The sequence below is a fragment of the Sardina pilchardus genome, chromosome 23 (assembly GCF_963854185.1).
Source record: "Sardina pilchardus chromosome 23, fSarPil1.1, whole genome shotgun sequence".
Lineage (NCBI taxonomy): Eukaryota > Metazoa > Chordata > Actinopteri > Clupeiformes > Clupeidae > Sardina > Sardina pilchardus.
In genome coordinates, this window is record NC_085016.1 from 16,838,965 (window position 1) to 16,863,456 (window position 24,492).

At 40.7% G+C, this 24,492-nt stretch overlaps 4 protein-coding genes across 4 annotated transcripts in view; 1 reads left to right on the forward strand and 3 right to left on the reverse strand.

The window, feature by feature from the left end:
* cplane1 (ciliogenesis and planar polarity effector 1) overlaps positions 1–24,492 on the forward strand; it is a 61,547-nt gene that overhangs the window by 2,735 nt on the left and 34,320 nt on the right. The window contains exon 7 of the mRNA XM_062528482.1: positions 92–248. Within this exon, the coding sequence (XP_062384466.1) occupies positions 92–248 (157 nt within the window). The remainder of the gene's footprint in view (positions 1–91; positions 249–24,492) is intronic.
* Positions 964–3,580, reverse strand: LOC134071046 (pepsin A-like). Its single transcript, XM_062527609.1, has 9 exons — positions 3,525–3,580; positions 3,246–3,393; positions 3,015–3,132; positions 2,755–2,873; positions 2,194–2,387; positions 1,782–1,898; positions 1,516–1,639; positions 1,218–1,316; positions 964–1,101 (listed from the first exon to the last, which is right to left on the reverse strand). The coding sequence occupies exons 1-9, from the start codon at positions 3,578–3,580 to the stop codon at positions 964–966; spliced, it is 1,113 nt and encodes a 370-aa protein (XP_062383593.1).
* LOC134071048 (pepsin A-like) lies at positions 8,620–11,102 on the reverse strand. Its single transcript, XM_062527611.1, has 9 exons — positions 11,047–11,102; positions 10,756–10,903; positions 10,528–10,645; positions 10,289–10,407; positions 9,923–10,116; positions 9,570–9,686; positions 9,238–9,361; positions 8,893–8,991; positions 8,620–8,757 (listed from the first exon to the last, which is right to left on the reverse strand). Exons 1-9 carry the CDS (start codon positions 11,100–11,102, stop codon positions 8,620–8,622), a joined length of 1,113 nt encoding a protein of 370 aa, XP_062383595.1.
* On the reverse strand, positions 16,518–19,353 carry LOC134071675 (pepsin A-like). The gene is made up of 9 exons (XM_062528479.1): positions 19,298–19,353; positions 19,021–19,168; positions 18,790–18,907; positions 18,523–18,641; positions 18,171–18,364; positions 17,754–17,870; positions 17,105–17,228; positions 16,772–16,870; positions 16,518–16,655 (listed from the first exon to the last, which is right to left on the reverse strand). The coding sequence occupies exons 1-9, from the start codon at positions 19,351–19,353 to the stop codon at positions 16,518–16,520; spliced, it is 1,113 nt and encodes a 370-aa protein (XP_062384463.1).

The following is a 24,492-nucleotide window of genomic DNA, read 5'->3' on the forward strand; positions in this document are numbered from 1 at the left end:
TTAAAGGGACTTGTCACTGTGTTAGGTCCAAATTGCTAAAAGTCGTTATTGATTTGCTAGTTTCTGAAGTAGAGTTTTGCTCGATTCTCAGTCCTGTGGGATATGACGCACTCTGGGTGGCCAAGACGTACCCCCTGGGCCAGCTAGCCATTCCCTGCTGCCCTGTGAAGTCCCGAGGAGCACTGGTGTCATCGCTCTCACCTGATGGTCTGCTACTGGCCATTATCATCAACCAGAAGGACCCCAGGGTAAGCTACCTTCAGTATATGCTTAAGTACTTGCTATTAGGGTACACAAGCAATATAGGACATGTTTAAGATGGACAAATGGTGCTGACACCCTTTTCCTTCAATTTCTGGCTCTATCGTTGTATATGTTGTCAGATTTGTTGTTTGATTAGTTGTTGCCCTGGAGATCAACATCTTTTGCTCATTCTCATCCTGGTTTGCGGTGGTGACCCTCACACAGAGTTTTATGCCACAGCACCCCTCGCTGCAGGGGACTGGGACTTGGTCATTGGTCACACAGCCACAGTTCTATAATTCATTGAAAGGCCAATGGAATTATTCTATGGGTGAGGCTGGAAGTTCTGCCTTCTCAGTTCAATAGTAGGAGAAAACACTAAACACTTTAAGGTAGTTTGACTTGGACTTTGGCATGGACACCAGACTTCCTGCCAAGACACTCAAAACAAGCAGTTGTCAGTTGGCAACTTGATTGCAAAGATGTGTGTGTATCACAGAGTAGCCAAACTGTTATGCTTTAATATACTTTTATTCAGCACCGCTTCTCTCCGTTTACATAATATGTGTGTAATTACATTAATCTAAATAGCCGAGGTGTTCATTCAGCATGAGGCACTGTTAATACTTTCAGTAGGTTGCAAATGTTGTTAAAATGCCATTAGAGCTGCGAGTGATCATGTAGTTCTGTCACAACCAAAACACAACATTTCATAACATGTTACACAGCCGTGGCCAGTCCAACGTAGTTCTGGCCCATGTTGAAGATGGTGTAGTACTCCCTAATGAAGACATCGCCCAGGATCCAGAGGCTGTCTCCACCTCCGCTAAATCCAGTGCTGCAGCCATAATAGTTGGACTACAAAGAAAGAGGTTCAGAAAATGTCAAACACATCCCCCTTGCCACAGTATATCCTACAGCCCTTTGTATTTATTGTATTTTTGTATTACGTTTGCTCTAAAAGCAGCGCTTACCTGACGGACGTAGGCAGATGCAGGCAGGGTGAAGGCGTGTCCGTTGATGTTGAAAGTGATGTCGGGCATGTTTCCAATGTTGCCGCACTGAACATAGTTCTAAGACCAGACAGAAGTGTTCACTTAAGCGAATAAAACCATTTTCGGTTGTGTGAAAGTGAAGTTAGTAGAATCTTGTTGAAAGTTTAGGGCAGTTGTTATAAAGTGTTTATAAGAAATATTATTATTATCATTATTCCTTTATACACATTTATGAACAATAACTTGGAACAGTGCTCAAGCTTTCGGTTATACTTACACCACCGACTGCGTTGTTGATGCTTGAAATGTCATTGGAGGGTCCAGCGATCAGAGAGGTGCCAGTGTCCACGATAGCCTGACATCCACCGTTGCAAGCAACAACTTGGCCATTGACGGTCACACTGTGATGAGATGATCGGATTAATTCACTCTGCCTCATCCACAACAATATTGCAAGATGATTTACAATTAAATTCCAATTATTTTGAGCCTTGTTTATGTGAACTCTTACAACAGTGACTACCCAGACATGTATCACTGTACCTGTCAACACTGATTTGCCAGTAGGTCTCAGAGGACAGGGGAATCCAGGTAACGCTGCCGGTGAAGTGGTTGGAATCATAACCACCGAAGATCACCTCACTGCCAGATGCAGAGTTTCTGTGCAGAAAAGTAAATGTTACAACATCGGGTTGGGAGCGTTCCTTGAACAAGGGCGAACATTTGGGTGAACAGATTAATTTGAACAGTTTTGTGTTAACATTCAATCTTTATGGTATCTCTCCTTCCAACTCCTGGCATCTTTGCAGAGAACTGCCTCCTCAAACTGTCAAGCACCTCTAGTTGACAAAGGTTCTGTCACAGAGTAGAGGCCTGTACTGAAACCGATGATTAGCACTTTGAGCGCCCTGCTGTTTTCAGGCCTATGGAGTTTTAGTTTTATTTTAGTTTGTACCTGCTCAGGTAAACGGAGAAGTAGTCCTGCACCAGGCCCTGCTGGACCATGTTGGTGAAAACGGGCTGAGCTCCAGAAGCAGCCAGGCGTGGGTAGGCCAGGCCCAGGATGCCATCAGCCTGCATGTGAGCCATGAAGGGAGCCTCAGTCTGGCTCAGTCCAAAGATCTGGTTAGGCACCTGGATACCTCCAACCTAGTAATGACAAATTATAGGAAGCTTTTTTGCGAGATTTTAGATGATTGGAGAGTTGGGTTAATGTCAACTTTGTGAGTAGGTTACCACTCAGTAGTTGTGAAACTTTCACAGTTCTTGGATGAAATTGTCTTACTTTTTGATACACTGTATGTTCTTTTGTAACACTGCTTAGTCGCTTTAGTAACTTTTAGTATTTTGCTAGTTTAATTAGGTTGAATTCAACTCCTTACAACTGTTGTAACACTGTTGTGTCACTTTCCTTTCCTCTCATGATATCAGTTTGCCATTTGCCACGTACAGCTTTTTACACAACGTTTAAGTTCATTTGTGTTGAGAGCTTCTGGACATTTTTCACAACACTCACAGCAACGGTGTCATAGCCCAGGATTCCAGTCATACTGCCAGTTCCATATTGGATCTGCAGGGATCTTCCAGTATTCTTGAAAGTAGAGGACTGGCTGGGGTTGAATTTCTGGTGGTTGTCTAAAAGAGAAGAATTATTTGGTTAATTGAAACATGGCATTACTATGTTTGTTGTTGATGGTTAACTGCATTTGAGTTTCATTTAATTTCTGGTTTACTATTCCATGAGTCAGTACATGGTGGAGTGAATACTGTACATACTGCAGGCAGCGCTGCTGCATGACGTAGAGGGCACCCAGAGGTTGGAAGAGCCAGTGTCGAAAATCACTCTGAAGGACTGAGGAGGGGTTCCAATGGAGACCACACCAAAGTAGGCCAGCTGTGTGGGAGAACATGGCAAATGTGAGGTTACCAGTCTGCTCAGACCCAATAACAGCAATTGCTATTCTTTGGAAATTTTGAACTGTTGTTCAGATGAGATTGTTGACTCACGTCAGCGTCGTTGGTCATCTGCTCGTTGCCCACAGCGTAGCTGCTGAACTTGGCAAAGGGTCTGTAGGGGTACTGCTTGCTGTACTCCTCCCACAGGCCCTGCTCCTCCAGCTTCTCCCTGGCAGTCTTCACCTTGTTCAGAGGAATCCTGGGAAATAGAGAGAGTGTCAGCCTGGTACCACACATCAGCCTTTCTGTAGTTGGTTATTTTCTGTACTGCTAGGCATAAGGCTTCTTTTGGTACAACACTTTAGGAATGGAAGGAACACAGTTACTGACCTGACCATGCACTCGGAGAGTGCCATCATGGCACACAGGATAATGGCAGCCTTCATGATTGTTGTCCTGCTCAAAGTCTTCTCCTGGAGCTGTGTGAAGCATTGGTAGAACCTGTCCCTTTTTATATGTACGGACCCCCCCAGTTCAGTTTGCTCTCTTAATCAATCTGATAAAGCAGCCTGATCTCATATCATGGGTCTGATAGCAAACGGAACATATACGTTGTGTCCTTCGACAATGTCAGCGATTTCCTCACTTTCTTTTTTTTGTTTGTTTCTTATTCTTCGGGAGAGAATAAGTCCTCTTTTGTGGAGTCTCTGATTTCCATTGGTGGTTTCCTTAAAATTTTTCTTAATTTTGATGTAAGATGGTCTGCGTCAGGAAAATGCTGTGCAGTTCTCTGGTCTGGGTCAGAAAATGTAACATGAGACTCCATAAGACAGCATAGAATCGGCAAAAGACTGTTGCCTTCGAGCTCTTATTGGTGCAAACTAGCATTTGCTGCGTTTTAGCATTTTTGTTTAGTTAGATTTTGACTTCAACTCCTTACAACTGTTATAACACAACAGCTGGTGTCACTTTTCTTTCCTCTCATGATATCAGTCTGCCCTTATGAGTTTCCGTTATTTGTTTGCCAATGAATTGTTTTTGTTTGACGGTTCAAAGTGATTGCCAAATGTTATCAGCAGCATTCTTAAGGGTCCCTTTTGGTACGTCGACATACAACTTTTAACACCATATTTAATTCACGTTGAGAGCTTGTGGACTTTCTCTTAAGACCTCTGAAGACAGATTGGACATAATAGAGTTTATGGACCAAATAAAGGGTTCTGGAAATTCAAAACATTAGAGATATTCATTTATTTGAGGAATTTGGAATCATTCATTATTACCTGTCATTTATAAACAATAAACACACCAGGTTGCAAATTCAGCCAGGCTATAGGGTGGTGGACTCTCTGGATGTACAGTGTACTTTCTTATTAATGATTGTATGGTTAAAAAAGAAAAAAAGATTATTGACTCGTGAGACGAATGAGTTATATTCCACACATAACCATATGGAACTTCTGGAGAAAGGGGATTTATTTTGTTTATTATTGGGTTTTTTTTTTATATGATATCATTCAGATTAGCATTTCTACAGGGTACTGAAGTTCACTGAGGCACAGGCTTAGAGTCTTTGTTTCAAATGTTCTTGAGTGTGAGGAAGAGTTAATGGTGAAGTGAAACTGGTGTCACAAATAAATTCAAAGCAAGATTCCTGTCATGGAAAACTGGAAAAATGTCTTTCTTACTGGACATTCTGTCCCTTGACAAAGTTGAGCCTTGTCATAAGCATATTGAATGATTACATGTAGTTAGTTGTGAATCAGTTATAGTCACATTCATATGTAAATAACATATGTAATATATTTGCTCTGTGGTGATTGTGATCAATTAGAATGTGCATTGTGCATATGATTTACTTTTAATTGCATATCCACCACATTTAAAAAAAATGTGAATATGGCACTGTTGCTTTCTTCTGGTGGTTTGAAAATGGCAGCAACATCCTGCTATTTTTACAGAACTATACAAAGTGCTGCAAAGTAATTCGATGAATTGTCACATGCAAAAAACGAAAAATAAGACTATTACCCTTTCAAGTGTAAGTGAATGTAGCCGTTCTTGCCGACTCGTAAACGTTATCAAGAATTAATCTTTCCTTGATAACATTTTGCTATCTCTTTGAACTCTCAAACACAAGTCAATGGCAAGCAAAGAACGGAAATGGCTCGAGTTACTAATTAAAAACAGCTTAGATAAAGATATCAGGAAAGGAAAAAGGGACCTAGGTGGGGTTTGTTGAATTGTTAAATTGATGCACCCAACATGACAGGTCTGGACTGCAGACAGGCCATTTTAGCATCAGGATTTTTTTAATATGGATCCATACAGTCGTTGTATGTGCAGAATGTAGTTTGACATTGTTTTAAAAAAATATTCAAGGTTTTTCATGGGGGAACAAAGTCTGACTGCAAATGTTGCCTGTAACCTGTAAACTTGTACATCGTTCTGCATTAATTTAGCCTTTCCTAATGTGCACGCTGGGCCAATGCACCTCCGTACCATCATACTGTAGCTACTCGCATTTGAACTGTGTGAACTGTGTACTAATAACAAGTTGGATGGTCCCTCCTCTTTTAAGTCTAAAATTTCCAAAAATAATTACAATTTTGTATTGTTGTTACCACTGGACAATTTTCCATTTTGGCTCGGTCCATCTTAAATGTGCTTGTATTTGATGTTGGTGCCAGCTTCACTGTCCAATTTGTTTCTGGCAGGTTTGTAACTTGTGGGGGTTTACCACTACAGGAACTTGGGGTAGTTTTACTGGGTCTCTGCCGTTCTTGCGTGTTTACGCTGCCGCAACCGCCACATTAAGACAATTTTCAAGAACGTCTGCAGGGCTGAAACAAGTACAGTTGAGGCCAAAATTAGCTCCCCCTTGTGAAATCTTTGATTCTACATGAAAACGTCAATTTCCAAAAATGTGCATAGTTTATATGATTACAAAGGAGCAAAGACAGCATGCCCACAAAGTTTGATGATATTTTTTTACCAAGGAAAAATGTACCTTTTTGACTCCAGTCATCTCTGGGTTAGTCTATTAGAAGTAGCCCAGCTAGCGTTTCTGATCCTGTGGTCCTGGACTGTGAGCACCGACAAGGCTTGAGCGCAAGTGACACCCCTTCGAAAAATGTACATGTTCAAAATGATTACCCCCCAGACCATTATTTTTATGGTTGTAGGCCTTCCCTTTTTTCACCAAACATAGGCAACATCCATGTGCCCCAACAGCTCCAGTTTAATCTCATCAGACCAGAGGGCAGTTTTCCAAAGCTCATTTTTAGCTTTTAAATGTGCATAGGCAAAGTTCCGTCTGACTTTGAAGTGCCCCTTTTGGAGTTATGTTTTTTTTCTCGCCCGATGACTTTGGAGGCCTCCACAATAAAAAGCCCCCGCTACTGTCTTCCTCAAGACTTCAAACCCAGTGGTCTCAAGGTCAGCAACTATCATTTTGACGGATGTACGGGGATGCTTGCTAACATCCCTGATGATTTTTCTCTCTAGAGATTGATATATTTTGCATTTTCATCGACACTGAGGTTTGTTATGCAAATTGATTTTTTAACATTTTATCAGGGATGAAAATCTTAGGGAGAATTTTTGATTAGTGTTCCAAACTTTCAGGAGGGCTAATCATTTTGGCCTCAACTGTACCTACCTCAGGTTAGGTACTTTGGTGCGTTCCCTAAAAAATCCTACATTGGCGTGATAAGTAACGAGGGGAGAGAGGAAGACAAGCAATTTTTTTTATCTAGTAAAGCAGATGTTTCAGCTAAATCATTTATACTGTAGGTTGAGTTGAACTACACTGAGTGAACAAGCTAATGTCAGATGAAAAAAATAGGCTTTAACTAATCAGAATTTGATTGTATATTCATTTATCAAGTAATTACAAAAAAAACCTAGCCTGGGTGTTCCCATCCTGCTAAGCCAGTCTGGAAATAATGCCCTCATTTTTGACTGAGATAGGGGGCCAATCACAGAACAGGGGGTAAAGCAAGACGATGATGAGCTATGCACAGACGCATTTGATAGACATCCGTGGCGCCCAATGAACGGATCTGGGCATATTTTCAAATACGAGAAAATGAACGTCTGGTTGCCAGACCACGTCTCATTTGAGAAGTGGTAGGCGCCATTAGCCAGGCTAAATGAAACCAACATTTCATTTGGGACAGCCATTCATAGGTGGTATATACGGACTTCAGTTTTCTCCATTTGAAGGTAGTTCCATACAATCTAAGAATAGGCAAACTGTTTCCAATGATGTTGATGTTTAAGACCTGCAGGAATATAATTTGGGTAGTAGGAGTATTTAGATTACTGTAACTGAACACGCAAGCGAAATGCTTATAAAGGATTTAGCGAATTATCTAGTTAGTGTTGCTGTCACAGAGTAAAGGCTACATGAGTAGGTCCTGTAATCAGTGGAGACACAACAGCTGAAAGGGCTAAATAGCAGGGCGTTCCTGTACTTGTCTACCCTGAAAATCCAGAGTTCTCGCGAGAACACAGTTTGAATTGTGTCTGCAAGATACTCTGGCCACGAGCAATGATGCAAGTTACGTTTACCCCAACCATCTGGGGTAACAATCAAATCGATGTATCTTTTCTTGAATTTCCCCTTGGGAATCAATAAAGTATCTATCTATCTATCTATCTATCTATCTGATATAGGCGGGCCAAAGGCGAGATAAACTGATGACGACAATGCTGCATCGTTCAAACTCAGAACACTTTTGTCGTACTGTTATCCAATTGCATGTAGTGAGATTTTCAAATGCACGCTTGGTGCCTCCCCTCAAGTTGGTCCATTACATTATTCGTGGCCAGACCCTTAATCTGAAAGATTCAAGGGTCTGGTTTACAACCAGGCTAGTACTTGTCCCTTTTGCCGGGACAATAGGCCGAGTACCCATAATGGAGCCTTTGGTCTTTTGCCAACTTCAGATTTTGCATTCGATGTTTACCAGCTACCTTGCTGGCAAATGAGCCAGTTAAGCTAAGCTGCAATAAGAGTGGTTCATCGTGACCTAAGTGTAATGATTTAAGTGATTCATAACAGATTGACGTGTTTGTGATTTAGGAGCACCAGACGCAACTTGCCTGTTTTATTGGTGCAAAGGGTTCTCATCTAGATCATCACATCATCATAGATATGCTTTTTAAATTATTATTAAAATCAAATTCTTTCGTAGACCCCTAGGGATCCCCTGACCCATTTTTAGAACCTCTGAGTTAGACACTGAACAAAGCAACAAGCAACAGTTGCCAGTTACCCACTTGACTGCAAAGATGTGTGGTATTTGTGTCACAAAGCAAGGCCAAACTGTTATTCTTTCATTTATTTTAATCAACATGGTTTTGTCAAAGTTTACATATGGCAGTGGTCATGTGGACTAAACATGGATGTAAGTAGCTGAGGTGTTCTTCCAGCAGGAGGCAGTATTGATGCTTTCAGTAGGTCCCCAAATGGTACATTTTACACAGCCTGGGCCAGGCCGACGTAGTTCTGGCCCATGTTGAAGATGGCGTAGTACTCCCTAATGAACACATCGCCCAGGATCCAGAGACTGTCTCCACTTCCTTCAAGTCCAGTGCTGCAGCCGTAATAGTTGGACTACAGAGAAGGAGATTCAGAAAATGTCAAACACATTCCCATCGCCACATTATTTCCTACAGTTCTTTATTAATCCTACCAGCCATAGTGTAGATTTTTTTTTTGTATTACGTTTGCTCTAAAAGCAGCGCTTACCTGACGGACGTAGGCAGATGCAGGCAGGGTGAAGGCGTGTCCGTTGATGTTGAAAGTGATGTCGGGCATGTTTCCAATGTTGCCGCATTGAACAGAGTTCTAAGACCAGACAGAAGTATTCACTTAAACGAATAAAAACATTTTCGGTTTTGTTAAAATTAAGAGTTAGTGTAATCTTATTGAAAGTTGAAATATGATGAATATGTAGGCTATGCATACTAGCAATTGCATATAGGCCTTGTAGGGTTGTTACAAAGGGCATTGACAGTTTTTTATTATCATTATTCCTCTATACACATTTATGAACAATAACTTGGAACAGTGCTCAAGCTCTTGATTACTTACACCACCGACTGCGTTGTTCATGTTTGAAATGTCATAGGTGGGTCCAACGATCATTGAAGTGCCAGTGTCCACAATTGCCTGACATCCACCGTTGCAAGCAACAACTTGGCCATTGACGGTCACACTACGATAACAAAAAAATGAATGCCGCCTCATACACAACAATACTATGACATTCTTTACAAATGAATTACTATTACGTTGAGCCTTGTTTGTGTGAACTCTTAAAACATGATGGCTCCTGAAAAGTTACTTCTCGCTGTTTTGTGTAAGCATGGCTTGCATTACATATAGATTTATTTTATATATGACCCATACATGTGTCACTGTACCTGTCAACAGAGATCTGCCAGTATGTCTCAGAGGACAGGGGGATCCAGGCAACGCTGCCGGTGTAGTGGTTGGAATCATAACCACCGAAGATCACCTCACTGCCATATGCAGAGTTTCTGTGCAGAAAAGTAAATGTCAGACATGAGATGGGGTGGGGTACGTTTAAATTCCTTGAACATTCACAAACATTTAGGGCGCACAGTCTGAACAGATGAATTCCAACGGTTCTGTGTTAACATTCCAACTGAATGATAACTCCTTCCAGCATATTCGCAGAGAACTACCTCTCTGAAGCACCTTTGGCTTCATGCATATAAGCTTTTAGTTTTGGTCAGAGATTTTTCGTGGGTACCTGCTCAGGTAAACGGAGAAGTAGTCCTGCACCAGGCCCTGCTGGACCATGTTGTTGAAAACGGGCTGAGCTCCAGAAGCAGCCAGGCTTTGGAAGGCCAGGCCCAGGATGCCATCAGCCTGCTGGCTAGCCAGGAAGGGAGCCTCAGACTGACTCAGTCCAAAGATCTGGTTAGGCACCTGGATACCTCCAACCTAGTAATGACAAATTATAGGAAGCTTTTGTGAGATTTTAGATGGTTGGAGAGTTGGTCAGACTTCCGCAGTTTTTGATGAAATTGCAAATATTTCTTAATTTCTTGCCGGTATGTTCTTTTTAACACTTTTTAGTCAATTAAGGATTGTACTCATTTTTCACAACACTCACAGCAACAGTGTCATAGCCCAGGAACCCAGTCATACTGCCGGTTCCATATTGGATCTGCAGGGATCTTCCAGTATTCCTGAAGGTAGAGGACTGGCTGGGGTTGAATTTCTGGTGGTTGTCTAAAAGAGAGCAATTATTTGGTTAATTGAACTTCAAATTGTATTTGAATTTCGTCTTTACACAATTTCTGATTCACTATTTCATGAATCAGTGTTTAGCAGAGTGAACACTATGCATACTGCAGGCAGTGCTGCTGCAGTACGTAGAGGGCACCCAGAGGTTGGAAGAGCCAGTGTCAAAAACCACTCTGAAGGACTGAGGAGGGGTTCCAATGGAGATCACACCAAAGTAGGCCAGCTGTGTGGGAGAACATGGCAAATGTGAGGTTGCCAGTCTGTTCAGACCCAATATCAGCAATTGCTATTCATTGAAAATAGTGAACTGTTCAGATGTGATTGTTGACTCACGTCAGCGTCGTTGGTCATCTGCTCGTTGCCCACAGCGTAGCTGCTGAACTTGGCAAAGGGTCTGTAGGGGTACTGCTTGCTGTACTCCTCCCACAGGCCCTGCTCCTCCAGCTTCTCCCTGGCAGTCTTCACCTTGTTCAGAGGAATCCTGGGAAAGAGAGGCCCAAGTCAACATGGAGTTACTGTAGTTATCAGCCTTTCTATAGTTGGTTGCAGTTTTCCGTACTGCTAGGCATAAGGCTTCTTTAGGCATGACAACACTTCAGGAATGGAAGGAACACAGTTACTGACCTGACCATGCACTCGGAGAGTGCCATCATGGCACACAGGATAATGGCAGCCTTCATGATGGTTGTCCTGCTCAAAGTCTTCACCTGGAGCTGAGTGAAGCATTGGTAGAACCTTTCCCTTTTTATATGCACGGACCCCTCAGTTGAGTCTGCTTTTTTTAATCATTCTGATAAAGCAACCTGAACTCATATCATGCGTCCGATAGCAAATGGAACATATACGTGGTGTGTCCTTTGACAATGTCAGCTATTTTTTTGTATTTCTTACTCTTCAGTGGAAAATAAATCCTCATTCATAGAGTCAACATTGACAGATCTTTTTTATTTCTTCAGATTAATTTCCATGGTAGATGCTCAACGTTAGGAAAGCATACGGGCCACACAGGTTATGCACTGTGTAGTTTTCTGGTCTGGGTCAGAAAATGCAGCATGACTTTGCTATCAGACACCACAGGATTGGAAGAGGGCGTCTTGTTGCATGCCTTCAAGATGTTATTGGCGCAAACGTGCATTTGCAGTGTTTCAGCAATTTGTTCGGTTTAGTTAGCTTGACTTAAACCCCTGTTGTCACTATTCTTTCCTCTCATGATATGAGTCTGCCATTATGAGTTTCCATTACTTGTTTGCCAGTGAATTACTTTTGTTTGACTGTTCAAAGTGATTGCCAAATGTTATCATCAAGGGTCCCGTTTGGTACATCTACTGTACATGCAACTTTTAAACAAAAAAAATCAAATGACTTTGTGTTGAGCTGGAAAGCTTTTTGTTGCGATTTCGCAGAGCTTTTGGACACAACAGAGTTTATGGACAAAACATAGGGTGTCTAAAAGGGGGAATATTTCTATTTAAGGAATCATTTATTATTGCCATGCATGAACAATGAACATCTCAGGTGCAAATTCAGCCAGGCTATATGAGGGTGGTAGACCTGCTGGATTTATAGTGTACTGATGACTGTATGATAAAACAAGAAACAAGTTGATTGACTAGTGAGACGTATGATTTATATTTCACACATGATCATATGGGACTGCTGGAAGGGGGATTGATTTTGTGCATTGTTGTTTTGTTCATGAATTTTACAGGGTGCTGCAGTTCACTGAGGCACAGGCCTAGAGGCTTTGTTTCATACCTTCTTGAGTGTGAGGAGTTCATGGTGGAAATTTGGTGTCACAAAGACAACTGCCAGATTCCTGTCATGCAAGACTTCTTGACTTAGAGGATAACTTTGATGACCATTTAATTAAAAACAGGACCGCAAAATGACTTTCTAACTGGACAGTCTGTCCCAGTTATAATGTCACATGAATATGTTGACTCTTATCAGGATACCAGGTCTAACATTTGCTGTCTGGTGATTGTGATAAATTAGTGAATCTTTAATTTTATCTTTGTATCCATTACAGTTATATAATTTTGTATAGGACACTGTAGCTTTATCTTCAGTTAGTTTGAAAATAGCAGCAGCATCCTGCTATTTTTATAAACATTTTACAAAGTGTAGTCAGAGTAAAGAGTTAAGTTTGTCATATGCAAAAACAACAACAACAACAAAAACCAATAAGACTATCCTGTCAAGTGTCAGTGAATGTAGCAGTTCTCTTTGACTTACAAAAGTTATCAACAATTAATTTGTCCTTGATAACATTTTGCAAACTCTGTGAATTCTCAAACAAAAGTCAGTGGCAAACAAGTAATGGAAATGTCTTGAGTTACTAATTCAAAGCAGTGATAAAGATATCAGGAAAGGAAAAAGGGACCTAGGCGGGGTTTGTTGAATGTTAAATTAACGCACCTTACAGTACATGACAGGTCTGGACTGCAGACAGGCAAAAAATTATATTTGACAAAAAATATTCAAGGTTTTTCCCCGGGGGGAAAAAAAATGTTGCCCAAAATCTATACATCGTTCTGCATTGATTTAGCCTGTCCTAATGTGCAAGCTACCCCAATACACCCCTGTACTATCATAGATTCTCGCATTTGAGGAAGAGAGGAGAGGCACATAATCCATGTTTCTTGAAATCCAGTGTAAAGTTTCCAAAGTCAGTGATGGTTTGGGGTGCCATGTCATCTGCTGGTGTTGGTCCACTGCGTTTTCTGAGGTTCAGGGTCAATGCAGCCGTTTACCAGGAAGTTTTAGAGCACTTTATTCTTCCTGCTGCTGACCAACTTAATGGAGATGCAGATTTCATTTTCCAACAGGACTTGGCACATACACACAGTGCCAAAGCTACCAGTACCTGGTTTAAGGACCATGGTATCCCTGTTTGGTCATTCCACCTCAATTCAACAAATGCCTTCTGCTTGACCATCTCAGATTTCCTTCAAAAATGTGCCACCTAAAGAGTAACCATTTAAACTAACTTAGCCAAAATATTAGATTGGTATACCTAGTACATCCAGAGAAAACATTTTTGAACATGGTACCCCCCTTCTGATTTTTGACACATTGGCGCCCTCATCTAAATCTGCAGCAAAGTTCAGATGTCATTATCTCAAAAAGTTGTCGAGCTAAAGACTTCAAATTTAATGATTGCTACCTATAGATGCCACATATTCATTTGTAGGCCGTATGTGTTGATACTGACTGTGTTTCAATCTTGTGAAATCAGAAGAAAAATTGCAGATTTTTTTCAAACCCCCACATTGGGTGCACCATTACACAATTTATAAACAAAATGTTTGGCAAATGGTTATGTCTCTACAGAAGTGTTTAAGCTGTCTTTAAGAGGTGTCTATATAGCTTTTTTGTTGGAAGTATTGTAACACAAAACTGAAAAATTATAAATTTGGATGATATTGTATCTCCCCATTACAGAGGTATGACAAGCTATACCAATGAATTGAACACATCTCCAGAAAGAGTATGAAATGGGCTTTCAGACTGTGAAATTTCAAGATGGTATTATGGCTGCAGTTATTTAAATGTTATTTTTTAAATATCGGTCTATTACAACAATTAGCGTTGTTTTTTTTGTGCTATTATTTCATGATTTCATAATCCTTGTATCATTCCTAAGTATCAGATGTTTATGTCTTATTCTGTTAAACATTTATTTTTTCATTTACTTGCTGGGTGATGAACTAATTAAATATTTCCTGTATTTCCTAAATAAATTGCTGCTGCCACTATTTAATGCCACTAGATATCACTATTTAGTGATATCAGCAATGTGTTGTTATAGTAGACCAATATTTCAAAAATAACATTTCAATAACCATAGTCATAATACCATCTTGAAATTTCACAGTCTGAAAGCCCATTCCATACTCTTTCTGGAGATGTGTTCAATTCATTGGTTGTCATACCTCTGTAATGGGGAGATACAATATCATCCAAATTGATTATTTTTCAGTTTTGTGTTACAATACTTCCAACAAAAAAGCAATATAGACACCTCTTAATTACTTTTTCAAAAACAGCTTAAACACTTCTGCAGAGAGACATAACCATTTGCCAAACATTTTGTTTATAAATTGTGTAATGGGGCACCCAATGTGGGGATGTGACAAAAATCAGCCATTTTTCTTCTGATTTCACAAGATTGAAACACAGTCAGTGTCAACACATACAGCTTACGAATGAATATGTGGAATCTATACGTAGCAATCATTATTCACAGAAAATTCACAGAAGTCTTTAGCTTGAAAACCTTTTGAGATAATGACATCTGAACTTTGCTGCAGATTTAGATGAGGGCGCCAATGTGCCAAAAATCAGAAGGGGGGTACCATGTTCAAAAATGTTTTTCTCTGGATGTACTAGGTATACCAATCTAATATTTTGGCTAAGTTAGTTTAAATGGTTACTCTTTAGATGGTAAAAGTTTGAAGCAAATCTGAGATGGTCAAGCAGAAATTTTCTCTAAAATCCGTTGAATTGAGGTGGAATGACCCTGTTCTTAATTGGCCAGCAAACTCATCTGCCAAACTATACAGAAATGTATAGTCTGGGGTCGGACCATTCACAGGGCTGAAGCCTGTGGGTGGGATGAACAGTTGTCTTTCAAACTGCCTCTGCACGTAATAGGCCAGCATTTGTGACCAATCGTAGCCGGTCGGCAAAACGGCAAATACATCCTTCTTTAAAACGAATGACTTGAGTGCTTCTTTCTGCTCAACCTTCAAAGAAAAGCCCAAGTCTAACTCTTCAAAAGCCGATTCAAACGAGCGCGCTTCGTTAGCCTCATCAAAGGTGAGCTAAGGCGGGCTCAAGGACTCCGTTCTCAGATAGAGTGTTCTGATTGGCTAGGCTGGCCTGGAGCCTAGTGCAGGCTTGGCCCCCACGGTGCGACCCTAGACCATCCCGCTAGGCATAAATATTTTTGGCCGCTAGGGTGCGTCTAGATTTCTAGGCTACATCTGACCCTAACCCTATAGAAAATCTATGGGGTATTGTGAAGAGGAAGATGTGATATGCCAGACCCAACAATGCAGAAGAGCTGAAAGCCACTATCAGAGCAACCTGGGCATCTCATAACACCTGAGCAGTGCCACAGATTGATCGATTCCATGCCATGCCGGATTGCTGCAGTAATTCAGGCAAAAGGAGCCCCAACTAAGAATCGATTGCTGTAAATGCTCATACTTTCCATGTTCATACTTTTTCAGTCGGCCAACATTTCTAAAACTATAAAAGCACTCAGAGAGCGCAGACCTCCGCCTGTAGTGTTCTTCCTACAGTAGGTTGTCATGCATTTGAACCTGTACTATTCAGGTCGCCACCACGTGGCCATACCATGCCATTACAGCACTAACCGAAAAACATAAATGGCTCCAGAATCCCGGCGGTGTTACGAATCACTCCCAAAATCACACCCTGATCTTTTCTTCCTTGGGTCATTTCTGACATTCCCTGAAAATTTCATCGAAATCTATCCAACACTTTTTGAGTTATCTTGCTAACAAACAAACAAACAGACAGACAAACAAACGCCGGTCCCAGATGAAAACATAACCTCCTTGGCGGAGGTAATAAACTTTTTGTTGTATTGGTCATGAGTAATATTCTAATTTTCTGAGATACTGAATTTGGGATTTCATTAGTTGTCAGTAATAATCATCAAAATTAAACGATATACTGTAAACAAAAGTTTCACTTTTTGAATGGAATTACTATCAACTTTTTGATGATATTCTAATTATGTGACAAGCTCCTGTATATCAGGAGTGCCCCTGTTATTTATTCTGCTGGTGTTTGTCGGTTGCTACGTACACTCATCAATTCGTCGACATGCCCCTCAATCAACAAAACAACATTCAACAATTGCCAGTTACCCACTTGACTGGTATGTGTATCACAAAGTTAGACCAAACCGACATGCTTTCATTAGTTTTAATCAGCATAGTTTTTCCACAGTTTGCATAGATGGCAGTGTTCATGTGGACTAAACATTCATATACATAGTCGAGGTGTTTTTTCAGCATGAGACACTATTGATACATTCAGTCGGTCGCAAATGGTACATTTTACACAGCCGTGGCCAGTCCAACGTAGTTCTGGCCCATGTTGAAGATGGTGTAGTACTCCCTAATGAAGACATCGCCCAGGATCCAGAGGCTGTCTCCACCTCCGCTAAATCCAGTGCTGCAGCCATAATAGTTGGACTACAAAGAAAGAGATTCAGAAAATGTCAAACACATCCCCCTTGCCACAGTATATCCTACAGCCCTTTGTATTTATTGTATTTTTGTATTACGTTTGCTCTTAAAGCAGCGCTTACCTGACGGACGTAGGCAGATGCAGGCAGGGTGAAGGCGTGTCCGTTGATGTTGAAAGTGATGTCGGGCATGTTTCCAATGTTGCCGCACTGAACATAGTTCTAAGACCAGACAAGGTATTCACTTAAGCGATTAAAACCATTTTCGGTTCTGTGAAAGTTAGTAGAATCTTGTTTTAAATATGTTGAATACGTAGGCTACATGAAGTAGCTTGTAAGCCGTGTAGGGCAGTTGTTATAAAGTGTTTATAAAAAATATTATTATTATCATTATTCCTTCATACATATTTATGAACAATAACTTGGAGCAGTGGTCAAGCTCTCGGTTATACTTACACCACCGACTGCGTTGTTGATGCTTGAAATGTCATTGGAGGGTCCAGCGATCAGAGAGGTGCCAGTGTCCACGATAGCCTGACATCCACCGTTGCAAGCAACAACTTGGCCATTGACGGTCACACTGCGATGAGATAAACGGATTAATTCACGCTGCCTCATCCACAACAATATTGCAACATAATTTACAATTTATTTCCAATTATTTTGTAGTCTGGCTATCACCATATTAAGCTCAGTCTTTTAAGATTAAACATCAGTCTGAGGAGTCTGAGCTTTATTTCTACTGCACAAGAGGCGTGATCAGTGGTCATAGTTCAAATGACTGTACGCATTTGGATAGTCCTTCAACCAATCACACCCACGATCTGGGTCAGCCACTTCGATAAGCTAGTTTGTGATTGGACCCAGCAAACGTGGACAGGAAGCAGGAGAAATCGATATGCAGGTTTCCAGCCTGAGCTGCAGGGCAAAATCCAAATCCTTGGCAGATCAGGCTGGGTTTACCCAGCCTAATTATTTTGAGCCTTGTTTATGTGAACTCTTAACAGTGGCTACCTGAAAAATACTACTTCCTGCGTAGTGTTAAGTATGGCTTGCAATACATATATATTTATTTTAGATATTACCCATACATATGTCACTGTACCTGTCAACACTGATTTGCCAGTAGGTCTCAGAGGACAGGGGAATCCAGGTAATGCTGCCGGTGTAGTGGTTGGGATCATAACCACCGAAGGTCACCTCACTGCCAGATGCAGAGTTTCTGTGCAGAAAAGTAAATGTCAGAACATGAGCAAAGGCGAGCATTTGGGCGAACAGATTAAATTGAACAGTTTCGTGTTAACATTCTATCTTTATGGTATCTCTCCTTTCAACTCCCAGCATCTTTGTGGAGAACTACCTCCTCAAACTGACAAGCACCTCTGGTTTTCAGGAAGCACACTGACAAAGGTTCTGTCACAGAGTAGAGGCCTGTACTGAAACCAATTATTAGCACAATAAGTGCCCTGCTTCTTTCAGGCCTATGGAGTTTTAGTTTTGTTCAGAAATGTATTTTTGGTACCTGCTCAGGTAAACGGAGAAGTAGTCCTGCACCAGGCCCTGCTGGACCATGTTGGTGAAAACGGGCTGAGCTCCAGAAGCAGCCAGGCGTGGGTAGGCCAGGCCCAGGATGCCATCAGCCTGCATGTTAGCCATGAAAGGAGCCTCAGTCTGACTCAGTCCAAAGATCTGGTTAGGCACCTGGATACCTCCAACCTAGTAATGACAAATTATAGGAAGCATAGCTGAGATTTTAGATTGTTTGAAAGTTTGGTTGAAATTGCAAATAGTTCCTAATTTCTGGCTTGATAGATTGTTGTGTGCTGTATGTATGCTTAGTCACTTCATGATTACTCATTTTTTACAACACTCACAGCAACGGTATCATAGCCCAGGAGTCCAGTCATGCTGCCAGTTCCATATTGGATCTGCAGGGATTTTCCAGTATTCCTGAAGGTAGAGGACTGGCTGGGGTTGAATTTCTTGTGGTTGTCTAAAAGAGAACAATTATTTGGTTAATTGAAACATGTTTGTTGTCGATGGTCAACTTCAAACTGCATTTGATTTTCATCTTCACACAATTTCTGATTCACTATTTCATGAATCAGTGTTTAGCAGAGTGAACACTATACTGTACATACTACAGGCAGCGCTGCTGCAGTACGTAGAGGGCACCCAGAGGTTGGAAGAGCCCGTGTCGAAAATCACTCTGAAGGACTGAGGAGGGGTTCCAATGGAGACCACACCAAAGTAGGCCAGCTGTGTGGGAGAACATGGCAAATGTGAGGTTACCAGTCTGCTCAGACCCAATAACAGCAATTGCTATTCATTGGAAATTTTGAACTGTTGTTTAGATGAGATTGTTGACTCACGTCAGCGTCGTTGGTCATCTGCTCGTTGCCCACAGCGTAGCTGCTGAACTTGGCAAAGGGTCTGTAGGGGTACTTCATGCTGTACTCCTCCCACAGGCCCTGCTCCTCCAGCTTCTCCCTGGCGGTCTTCACCTTGTTCAGGGGAATCCTGGGAAAGAGAGAGAGACCTGAGTGTCAGCCTGGTACCACACATCAGCCTTTAGTTGGTTGCAGTTTTCCATACTGCTAGGCATAGCTTCTTTTGGCACTTCGGAATGGAAGGAACAAAGATACTGACCTGACCATGCACTCAGAAAGTGCCAGCATGGCACACAGGATAATGGCAGCCTTCATGATGGTTGTCCTGCTCAAAGTCTTCACCTGGATCTGAGTGAAGCATTGGTAGAACCTGTCCCTTTTTATATGCGCGGACCCCCCTGTTCAGTTTGCTTTTGTAATCAATCTGATAAAGCAACCTGATCTCATATCATGCGTCTGATAGCAAATGGAACAGATACGATGTGTGTCATTTCACAATGTCAGTGATTTTCTTACATTCACAAGAAGATTTTGAAAGTTTATTGGGTTTTTTTTTTTTATGTTTTTTACTCTTCAGTGGAAGATAAGTCCTTATTCGTAGAGTCAGGATTAATGAGATTGCTGATCTAAAAAATCAGTGCTTAATTTAATGAAGTATTACTTGAGTAAGGGTAACAGTGTGATATAACAGTGTATAGAATTCTTCAACTGTCATTCAGACATTTTTTCTTCAAATTAATTTGGATGGTAAATGGTTCAGGACAAGAAAACACTCTAACCCACATAGGCCACACTACCGTAATTTCCCGACTATTAGCCTTGGCTTATACATTGATTTTGCAACTTTTCTTCAGCTTTGAGGCTAATACAGGGGGGCAATTAATATGGTGCTAATATGCTTTTGTTTCTTTTAACTTGTCCTGCGACTTGTTCACAATGGGGCTTATATGCGGGAAATTACTGTACTCACTCTGTAGTTGTGTGGTCTGAGCCAGAAAATGCAGCATGAGATTGCCATAAGACACCCTACGATTGGCAAAAGACATCCTTTTGCATGCCTTCAAGCTGTTATTGGTGCACAATAGCATTTACAGTGTTTTCATGTTGTCAATTAGTTAGTGTGACTAGACTTACAGTACAACAGCTAGTGTCACCTTTCTTTACTCGTATGATATCATTTTATCTTAATGAGTTTCCATTATTTGTTTGCCAAAGTGATTATAAAATGTTATCAGGAGTGCAGGGCCCGTTCTACGCTATTCTGGGCCGGGGAGCAACCATTCCGCAGCTTTTTGCTAAGACCATGTACAACATAGAATTTGCGGGCAAAATATGGGGGGTTAGGGTTAGTTTTCAGACTCTTTTAAGTTTTCCACATTTTTTTTTTATGTTTCAGACATTATCTTAAAATGATTTCAATTCACTTTTCCTCATTAATCTACACACCATACTCCAATTCTAAAAAAAAAACATTTTCCATAATATAAAAGACAAACTTATACAGTACCATTTACATAAGGACTAACGGCCTCATTTACAGTGGGGAGAATAAGTATTTATAAAGATTGGATTTTAACTCATTTTTTTAATTAAGGAATTAAGATCAACTTCCAAAAGATGATTTTATATTCCTCTTTTTTAGTAAACTTTAGCACGGGTTCTCCCCACTTTAGATAGATGTGTACCTCTCCTAATAATGTCCAAAGCATTAATTTAGGCACAGGTGGACTCCAATCGAGTTGTAGAAGTATCTCAAGGACCATTGACGGAAGTGGAATACACCAGAGTAAAATCAAAGAGTATAGAAGTACTACACTCTTTGGTTAAATTGCAAGCGTCATAACAAGGGTCTGAATACTTATGTAAATTAGACATTTCAGTCTTTTATTTTTTATAAATCTACTGAAATCTGAAACATAACAACAAACTTGAAAGGCACCGATCTAGAGTTTATCTGTCATGCAAAGCCTCTAAGGTTATGAGGATAAATTCGTGAGAGTTTGATTAAAAATATGATCCTAACTGGATACTAGTCTGTCCTTTGACAAAGCTGAGCCTCGTCATGAACATTTTCAGTGATTGAATAGACATTAGTCAGTTGCGAAGTAGAGATCGATGATTTTTAAATTAGAATAAAAATAGAAATGTTATATCCATTAATTTGTGAGCATCACTTTCTCTTTTGATGGTTTGATGATGGCACCAACATCCTCATATTTCTAAAAAACTGTACAAGATGCAAACAAAGTGATACATTTGGTTTTTCATTAGCAAAAATGCTATTTCAAGTGTAAATTCATCTAGCAGCTAGCAGTCCTCGTCAACTAAAACAACTTATCAAGAATGAATCTGTCCTTTGTAACATTTTGTAATCTGTGTGAACTCTCAAACAAAAGTCAATGGCAAACAAGTAACGGAAATGTCTCGAGTTACTAATTAAGAACAGCTTAGATAAAGATATCAGGAAAGGGAAGGGGCCTAGACAAGGTTTGTTGATTGTTAATTGTCCATGAGCCAGAGGCCCATTTTGGCCCATACTGTTAAATTTAACTATGGTATTGTTATTTGTATGTAGCTTTGGACAAAAGTGCCTGTTAAATAGGCTACCATAACCATAATATCTGAATGATCACAAACGTTTTGTGACATCAAAATAGGGTCAAAAGATATTTGGGAACCCCTGACCTTTTGTATTATGCATGTGAAAGTAAAGAGGATAAAACTTGTTTCAAGACTTTAAATCACATCTTTAGGGAATATACTTTCAGAGAGTATATGGTTTAGGTCAGTGGTCTAGCTTTGGGACCTTCAATTTCCCATGGTTATTAAGTTGCAACCCATATTTTAGCCTTCAAGCCAACATTTGTGCTAAGACACACAAAGTGCCTGCACTTCTTTGGAACATGCTGGCGTTAGGTACATTTGTGAAGTGTGTCAACTCCTGTGTCACCTTTTAAAGTACGCTACTCGACAGGTTTGTCTTTGACAGTAGGGTGCTTTGTTTCCATGTGGCATTGTAGTTTTGATGGTTTCTTGCACTCATGTGCCAGAATTTCAGTATTTTTTGCACACTACATACAACAGGGTCTCTGTCCCTTTTTGTCCTCAACATGAGTGAATGCATTAGTCTGGCTATCACCTTACTAAGCTCAATCTTTTAAGTTTGAACATTAGTATGGGGAGTCTGCGCTTTATTTCTACTGCACGAGAGGCGTGCTCTCTCGGAGGGGGGGCGGGACTGTCGAGCTCTATTGGCATCGTTCAAATCATGACTCTGTACGCTTGGATACTCCTTCAACCAATCAGACCAACAATCCAGTGCATCTTTTGGATAAGCTAGATTGGACTCAAAGGTTCTGGCAGGGAACTGAGGAGATAGATGTGCTGGTTTCCAGCCTGAGCTGCCGGGCGAAATCCATATTCGCTAGTAGGTCAGGCAGGGTTCACCCAGCCTATGAATGCATAATTGAAATATTCATGTTTGTAACTTACAAGGGGTTTCCACTACAGCAAGGATTTCGGCTGTATGCAGTAGCTCTTTTGCTAGAACCGCCCCTGTGAAGACATTTTTCAAGAACTTCTACAGGGCTGAAACAAGTACCTACTGCTATGGCCCAAAAAACCCGCAAGCAAAAATGCTCATAACGGATTTAGCAAATGTGTGTCCGTGTGAAGAGCATTTCCCACAATCATTTTGGTTCATCTCATTAGTGTCGCGATCACAGAGACTAGGCTGCATAAGTAAGTCCTGTACATCCTGTAAGCAGTGGACACACAACAGCTGAAAAATGTGAGTAACATGGTGTTCCTTTACTTATCAGTAATAGGGCCTTTTGGCATCTTTAGACCTTGCATTAGATGTGGACTGACTCTCCTCCTTAATCAGCTACCATGCTGGCAAATAAGCCAGTTAAGTTAAGCAGCAGTAAGAATGGTTCATCGACACCTAAGTGAAGTGATTTAATTCATTCATAACAGACTGATGGGATTTGTCATAATCATTAATCAATGAGTTAAATGTTAATATGGGTAGGATCAATAGGGGAATAAAATGCTTGTTTTATTGGTGAGGTGTCCTTACTGTATCTAGATCATCATATCACATCAAGATTATCGCATCATTGTACTCCATCGCCCAGGGTCCAGAGGCTGTTTTCACCTTCGCTAGATCCAGTGGTGCAGCCACTAAATAGTTGGACTGCAGAGAATGAGAATCATAAATTGTTGAGCATATCCACCTTGCCAGTTGCCACAGTAGTTCCTACAGCCCTCCTAGCAGCCAAAGTCTAGAACGTTTCTTGATCACACCATAGAATTAGCAGAAGATGTCCTGTTGCATACCTTCGAGCTCTTATTGGTGCAAACTGGCATTTGCAGTGTTTTAGAAATTTTGTTCGGTTTAGTTAGTTTGACCAGAGAGGGTTAAAGCGGAGCGAGAGGCGCAAACGTTCGATCATTTCCGCGTTCTGTCTTTACAAGGGGGAGGGGGGCTAAATCCCCCTTTAAGCAGACCTGCTAACATTCGAACTGAACTGCTTGCCAATCTGACAGAGATCGATATCCCACTATGACGTCTTTGTAACACGCCCCTTTAAGCAGACCGGAACTGTTCGAATTTTGCTTCCATAGAGATGCATTACGTTGCTCTATCTTGTCAATATTTAAGGATCTTTGGTTTGACTAAACACAACAGCTATTGTCACTATTCTTTCCTCTCATGATATCAGTCTGCCATTATGAGCTTTTATGATTTGTTTACCACTGAATTGCTTTTGTTTGACTCACTTCAAAGTGATGGCCGTATCACCCCCAATTTAGCAAGGTACTGTAGTTCACTGAGGCACAGGCCTAGGGTTTTTTTCACTTGAGAGTTAACAAGAGCTCATAGTGAAGTGAAATTTGGTGTCACAAAAATATCTGCAAGATTCCGATCATGCAACGCTTCTCAGATAATGAGATGAAATTTATTGACTGTTTATTTATCTAAAAATGAGACTGTAAAATGACTTCCTAACTGGACAGTCTGTCCCTTGACAAAGCAAGGCCTCATCATAATAATACTGAATTATTAAATATAGGCAGTTGCCAATCAGTTATGATGGTCACATGTATATGTATACCCTAATCAGGATACCAGGTGTAACAAGGTGTAATATGTTTTTTCAAATGCAAAAAAAGCGCTAAAACAATAAGACTGTCATTTCAAGTGTAAGTCAATCCAGCAGTTCTTGTCGACATATAAAACTTATCAAGAATTAATCTGTCCTTGATAACATTTTGCAATCTATTTGAACTCTCAAACAAAAGCCAATGGTAAACAAATAACGGAAATGTCTTTAGTTACAAATTAAGAACAGCTTAGATAAAGATTTCAGAAAAGGAAGGCAGGTCTGGACTGCAGCAAGACCATACTGTAGCCTAGTTTTCCTAGAATATTCAAGGTCTTCCCCGGAA

What these genes read in the sequence shown, in the direction of transcription:
- LOC134071675 (XM_062528479.1), bottom strand. Translation starts at nt 19,353, where the DNA reads ATGAAGGCTGCCATTATCCTGTGTGCCATGCTGGCACTTTCTGAGTGC. An exon ending in TTCTCCGTTTACCTGAGCAG is followed by an intron (nt 17,871 to 18,170) that starts GTACCAAAAATA and finishes TTTTCTGCACAG; the next exon opens with AAACTCTGCATCTGGCAGTG. An exon ending in TGGCAAATCAGTGTTGACAG is followed by an intron (nt 17,229 to 17,753) that starts GTACAGTGACAT and finishes ATCTCATCGCAG; the next exon opens with TGTGACCGTCAATGGCCAAG.
- LOC134071048 (XM_062527611.1), bottom strand. Translation starts at nt 11,102, where the DNA reads ATGAAGGCTGCCATTATCCTGTGTGCCATGATGGCACTCTCCGAGTGC. An exon ending in TGGCAGATCTCTGTTGACAG is followed by an intron (nt 9,362 to 9,569) that starts GTACAGTGACAC and finishes TTGTTATCGTAG; the next exon opens with TGTGACCGTCAATGGCCAAG. An exon ending in TGAACAACGCAGTCGGTGGT is followed by an intron (nt 8,992 to 9,237) that starts GTAAGTAATCAA and finishes GTCTGGTCTTAG; the next exon opens with AACTCTGTTCAATGCGGCAA.
- LOC134071046 (XM_062527609.1), bottom strand. Translation starts at nt 3,580, where the DNA reads ATGAAGGCTGCCATTATCCTGTGTGCCATGATGGCACTCTCCGAGTGC. An exon ending in CTCTCCGAGTGCATGGTCAG is followed by an intron (nt 3,394 to 3,524) that starts GTCAGTAACTGT and finishes TCTATTTCCCAG; the next exon opens with GATTCCTCTGAACAAGGTGA. An exon ending in CATCTGCCTACGTCCGTCAG is followed by an intron (nt 1,102 to 1,217) that starts GTAAGCGCTGCT and finishes CTTTCTTTGTAG; the next exon opens with TCCAACTATTATGGCTGCAG.